We start from the raw sequence: 5,885 nt of genomic DNA, 5'->3' as shown, positions 1-5,885 counted from the left end.
GGAAAAAGTAAAGTGACATCATAACATAAGGGAGTTTAAACCATGATCTAAAACAGTTATAGCATGTAGCATAATACTATTTCAGCTGATAGTGCAGTTTGACCAGCTTCACATTGACATGATGTCAACAAAATGTCATTTTAACAAGAGTAAAACCACCCCCTCCAAACTCCAGCTGCAGCCAGATGTAGAAAGAGGGAGTGAATGGCACTACAGTAAAACCGTGTTGGTTATATTAAAGAGATCCTATGGATGATTTATAAACCACTTTTTAAACTTCTACATTGTGTTTATGAATGAGGATTCCCATAAAGGTACCCAAGAATTATTATTCTTTTTTGCCCATTTTGAGATGCTTTTATTTCTTTTTATTTGTTCATTTATTTTACTTGCTGGATTTCCTCTATGGAAATAAGTTTGGTAGCTACCACCCACAGAGTTACAATCCATTGTAATAAAAAGACGCTCGTTTCTGGGAATTCAGACCCATTGTTGAATAAACAACAAACACAACAGGCTTTCTGTCCGCGCACCGATTCATTCTCCACTGTTTCCTTTTTCCTTTTTCAGCCGCAGCCCAGTTTAGGAAATGCTTTTAGTCACCCAGCCTTTTCTTTTTTCTAGAGCTTCCGCGTTAGACTGAGAGGAGGAGGAGAGAGGAAGAGGAAGATAAACATCACACAGAGGAGGGTCAGAGGAGGGGAAAAATTGGGAGGGCGCAGTGTCCAGCTTGTCTATCGAGCAACAAACCGGCAAAATAGGTAAGAAAAAACTGGAACCTCGTGCAAATAGATTCACATGTCTGACTTATGCAAGCGGTGAAAGGGAGATGAAGGGCAGGCTCTGAGGTTGTTTTATATGAGAAGGGCTAGAGTGGAGACTGCACAGATATGGGGTGAGCGTTACATAACGCAGCGCAGATTAAATATCCCTGCTTTTTCCTCTACATTTCTGAGTATATTTTTATTATTATTATTGTTTGAGGATGAAACTCTGAGGCGTTTTTGAGCTTTAGCAAAGAGCAGTGCTCGGATGAGGAAGAAGAACTGTCGCGTTTCAGGCTTTATCATCCTGATATTCTCCAATAAGCCGTAAAATGCAGCCACTGGGCGGCATTGGACGCCTTTTTCACGTTTTCTACAGAGCCAGGCGTCCTCATTTCAAGATTATAGGCATCCACCCAGCAGCAGGACTGCTTAGGTATTATTTTCCTTTATTTCCATCGCGCTTACGGCAACAAATATGGTGTTTTTGCACTCAGAGCGAAAAAAAATACAAACCACTCGTTATCAACATGAGAATTATTTTATTCTCCCATTTCAAGCGCCAGCACTGCGGCCAAAAACGCGTCGATTTCGGGCGGTTTGTCCCCGTTCCTCTCGCCGTGGTTAGAGCTTCAGCATGCGCGCTCGCGACACCGCCACCATCGCTGTCCTTCAGCACCACGTGAGCGCGCGTGCATAGGAAGAGGAGAGGGGACTGATTGACAGCAGCCTGGAGTCAGGATTAGAGAGATTTCCATTCTGAGGAGACATGTAAATATTTGACGCTAATAGAAATGGAGTGCGCAGACCAGCCTGTAGTTATAGACGTTATAAACAAGGAAAGTGTGTGTGTGTGTGTGTGTGTGTGTGTGTGTGTGTGTGTGTGTGTGTGTGTGTGTGTGTGTGTGTGTGTGTGTGTGTTTGGCCCCAGTGGGCTAGGCATTGAATTTTCCTGTTTTTGTTGCTTTAGCTCATGACTGCATTTTAGCTGTTTTGATCTTTTTTAATCCTCCTCCTTTCGCCCATGAAGAACTTTTCTTTGTTGCTTTGTTCTGCTGCCATGTGATGACAGGTTTAAGCAGCTACACACTGTGCAGGCCTGCGACACAGATTTTATTTATTGTTTCACTGTGATTTGGCTTGACTTTCTTTTGTTAGAGCATACTGCACATTTCTCAATGCAACTTCTGATTGATGTTCTGTTTCTTTAACACACTAAGATGTTTTTCTGCAAAGGAAGCCAAAAACCTTAAATGTTATAGACTGAAGCTATAAGCACTAGAAACTTAACTATGGATCTCAAGTAAGTCATGTCAAGTAGATTTTCATCTTCTATCTAAATTTTTGGCTCCAGGAAGTTGGGAAACATTCAAAGTGATGTACACGGTGGGCAAATGTCCAGCGGTGCTGTGTGTAGAGGTTATTTGAAGTAAAGAATGGCACTACCAGTACTTTGATGTTATGTTCTTTGTCATTTCAGTGAGAATCAGTCGAGGCCAGTGATGCTTCATCATCAGGACCAGCCTCTGAACTCAGCCTATGGAAGCTCCAACAGTAGTTCCTCGTTCCAAAACAGGAAGTGCGACAAAGACGGCAACTTCAACTTCCTGCCAAGGAAAGATGATGAGGACTACACGGGCAATGTAGAAGGAGGAGGAGATGAGAACCGAAACCAGGTGCGGCCCCGAAACTTGGGCCCACTTGGGCGTGACCCCCCAAACTCAGGGGTTCTGTCGCCGCGCTCCCGCATGTCCTGCTGGAGCCGCCTTGAGCCTCTGCCTGAAATCGAAGGTGGGGACGATGGTTATGGTAGAGTGCCCCCTGATGGAGCGGAGGAGAGGAGGATGGAGGAAGAGGAGGGAAGGATGATGATGAACCAGGATGATGAGAAGCAAAGAGAGAAGAGGGAGCAGCAGAGGAGGAAGGGCAGCACAGACTTCAGAGGAAGACAGGAAGAGGATTATGATGCACTGCTGGACGACGAATGGGGAGACAGTGACTCCGAGTCGGAGTACAGCTACCGGTCTGGCGGCAGCATGTCTTCCCTCAACATGGAAAGCGGGGGAGAAGGGATGCTCATGGGAGGCCTGGACCGCATCGGTGTCGGGGAACCAAAATCGAGTCATCCGGAAAGTGGCCCAGCAGGAAACAGAGACCCAGCCACGAGACAAAGAAGCTTTAGCCGCAAGTCCCTCCCAGGAAGCAACCTGGGAAATCTGGAGGAAAGAGCGGAAGATCAAGACGATGATGACGATCAGTCCTCCGACTCAGACGGCGAGATGCCAGAGCTGATGGACACCGTATGGACGCTGCGGGACCGTGAGCGCTTCAAGGCTCAGGAAATGGAGAAGCACCAGGTGCAGCTGACCATGTATCGCCGCCTGGCGCTGATTCGCTGGGTCCGCACCCTTCAGGGCCGCGTCCAGGAACAGCAGAACCGCCTTCAGTCCAGCTTTGATGTCATCCTCACTCACAGGAAGGAGTTGCTGCGAATGGGCGCCGCCGCTGCCATAGCCAACACTGCTCCCGCTGCTGCTGTCAGCCAATCGTGAGAGGAAACAAGTGTTTATAAAACTGCACTTTTGCTCATAAATTTCCCCTGGAAAAAGGAAAAAAAATCTCCCATCATCCCGTCAGACATTTTTAAGCTTTATGTTGCTTATTGTTGCTCATCTTCCCCGTTTTCCCATACAGAGCATCAATTACTGTATCAAACTCATCTTTGGGCTGCTGAAGACTGGTTTTAACTTCAGCTTCTACACAAAAACCAAAATGTCACATGACTTAGGATATATTCTCATTAAAGCAATGACTGTATGAACTCTTGAGTGTTGTTATAATATGATGTTTATATCAGAAATGTCCTACATGCTGTTGTTACCTGTCTTGACCTCTGCGTAAAAAAAAATCCCTAAAAGTGTTGGAAAACATCCATGTGTTAGAGATGATTTCTACCAGGAGATGCTGTATATAATTATGATCGATTAAAAGAATAAAGTATCCTTCTATCTAATGTTTTGTGTGGATGTTTTTTTAATTTAACTTTTAAACAGCTTAATCTAGATTGAGCTCATTTCTAATAGACACATCTGAGAGAAAGACTAAGGCTGATAACTCCACTTCAAGAGCACAGAGGCTTCTTTTGATTCCTGAGGAACATTTTAAGAAGCTGGTTTATCAAAGTTCCCTCAGAACAGATATGACTAAAGAAGGCCAGTTTTTATCTTCTGTAGCTGTACTTGCTGTACTTGAAGCCTTGGGCCAATGCCCTTTGAGCTCACAATTGCCTCTTTGTCAGCTGAACAAAGTTGTTTTGTATCTGCTCATCACACGGGGCTGGGAGCGTGTGTTCTGCAGGCAGTGTGATAGCCGTGTGAGGGCTCAAGCCTCAATCTTTACGGGCTGGGCTTCCGCCGCAGGCTTTCCGAGATCATCTCACCTCTTTCTAAGTGCGTGTATGTGTGTGTGTGTGTTCAGAAAGATACCAGCCACGCTGCCACCCTGTAATCTCCGTCCTGGGCGAGTCGATGGGAGTCGCTGGAAGCCCTCGGGGAGCTTCAGTCTGCGCCCCGGGCCGCTGCGGGTCCTATCCGGCCTCGGTGAACAGACGCCGGTCCGGTTGCGCGCAGGAGCCAAACCCCGGGGCAAGTTTGGGATAATCCCCAGCTATGCCTCCAAACCAATTCCAGTTTATTTATTTTTTTCCTAGCTTATCGCTTTTCTTGGACGCGCAGGCACCGCACAGAAAGTCTGAGTCCATTTCCATATTGATCCGCTGTTCGTTGTGTTTGCGAGGCGACAAATCTGAGCGGATAACATGTTTACAGCAGAGCAGTGACTTGTATACAACGTGATACAGAAAACATCCTCAAAAAAGGGACATCTGGGAACAAACGTGCCTTTGATGGGGATTTTGTAAACCGCGGAGACTTGATTTCAAGGTAGTTAGAGGTTATAAATGAAGTGAGACAAAGCTCACGAAGATAAATGAAGCTGCAGGGGCGCGAAGGGGAAAAAAACACGGCTGATCAGTTTTACCTCGGGATAAAGGAGGGTTCCAGTATCTTTAGAGCATATGACAATATTTTAGATGTGTGGTTCAGTATTAAAATATCCGCTGGTGCTAAGCTTATTAACTGTTTCCTCCATTTAAAAAAGAAGGAGGCTTTGTGTAGATTAAATGTAACTAGTGACTTTATTAATGGTTAATAAATGACTTATTATGCTTTTATTAATGCGTTGTAAGCAGTGATTAGCACGAGACGGGTTTATCTTGTCGGCCTATATAACGTTTCAATAACAACTCAAAGACGTTAAGGATTAATACAAACATTATTTAATGACGTCATTTTAACAGTAAGTTAACCAATAAAGATTTGTAAACTGTTTTTAATAGTTAGTGTTAAAATCTATCTATGACTTGTTTTTATTGTTAAACTGCTGAAAATTTGATTTAAAAAAAAACTGCTAAAAAAGTTTGTAACAAATAGACTCACATGTTCTCATTCAGTATTTTTCCAGAAGTTCAGAGGTCAAAGTGTTCAATGAGATCTCCAATGAGACCATTAGAGTGTCCACGGCTGGAGGAGAATAAAGGCCACGAAGGGGCCTGGAAAACTCAGTAAATTGTTTATTAGAGACAATGAGGGCTTTATTTTCGAGTTTCCACCGCTGTAAATAGTGGCATCATGCAATATTTCCAGGATAACGACTATTTATATCCGACTTTCATGAAAAACACTATGTAAAGTATGCAGGGTTATTATTATTATTTTTTAACTTACATTCCTTAGACTAAATACGTTCTTCGGCGTGACCGTCGGGGCCCTGCTGCGGGCGCATTGCGCACATCTTCTGCAAACTCGGTAAATCAGTCGGTTACTAAAAATAAAAAATAAATAAGTAAATAAAAAAAAAACCCTACAAAAAAAACGAAACCCTGGAATGACAGGTATGGCGTTAGATGACTTTTTTTCAGAGCAAAGCTTCCCGGGGAGCAGAGAGGTGCGCACAGCTGGGCCTTGTGGCACATCCCCAAGGCGAGTGGGAGCGCCAAGAGGCTCATCTGCATTTTTCTGTTTTGTAACACACTTCACTTTTTTTTCAAACAACCAGAGCACC

The 5,885-nt window shown here is 44.3% G+C and overlaps 1 protein-coding gene across 2 annotated transcripts; it reads left to right on the top strand.

Moving 5' to 3' along the window:
- Nucleotides 1–766: 766 nt before the first annotated feature.
- On the top strand, nt 767–3,777 carry c19h1orf216 (chromosome 19 C1orf216 homolog). Of its 2 annotated transcripts, none has more exons than XM_085263152.1 (2): nt 767–895; nt 2,245–3,777. In XM_085263152.1, exons 1-2 carry the CDS (start codon nt 891–893, stop codon nt 3,314–3,316), a joined length of 1,077 nt encoding a protein of 358 aa, XP_085119278.1. In that variant the 5' UTR covers nt 767–890; the 3' UTR covers nt 3,317–3,777. The 2 variants fall into 2 exon arrangements, with proteins under 2 accessions (XP_085119278.1, XP_085119277.1); XM_085263151.1 differs by lacking the exon at nt 767–895 and adding an exon at nt 967–1,200.
- Nucleotides 3,778–5,885: the final 2,108 nt, after the last annotated feature.

Source organism: Mchenga conophoros, linkage group LG22, assembly GCF_057382185.1.
Source record: "Mchenga conophoros isolate Kocher_MC1m ecotype Shallow Benthic linkage group LG22, M_conophoros_male_GT1.1, whole genome shotgun sequence".
In the NCBI taxonomy this organism is placed as follows: Eukaryota; Metazoa; Chordata; class Actinopteri; order Cichliformes; family Cichlidae; genus Mchenga; species Mchenga conophoros.
Note: the sequence above shows the minus strand (reverse complement) of the source record. Positions and strands in the feature narration are given on the sequence as shown.

What these genes read in the sequence shown, in the direction of transcription:
- c19h1orf216 (XM_085263151.1), top strand. Translation starts at nt 1,097, where the DNA reads ATGCAGCCACTGGGCGGCATTGGACGCCTTTTTCACGTTTTCTACAGA. An exon ending in CCAGCAGCAGGACTGCTTAG is followed by an intron (nt 1,201 to 2,244) that starts GTATTATTTTCC and finishes TTGTCATTTCAG; the next exon opens with TGAGAATCAGTCGAGGCCAG.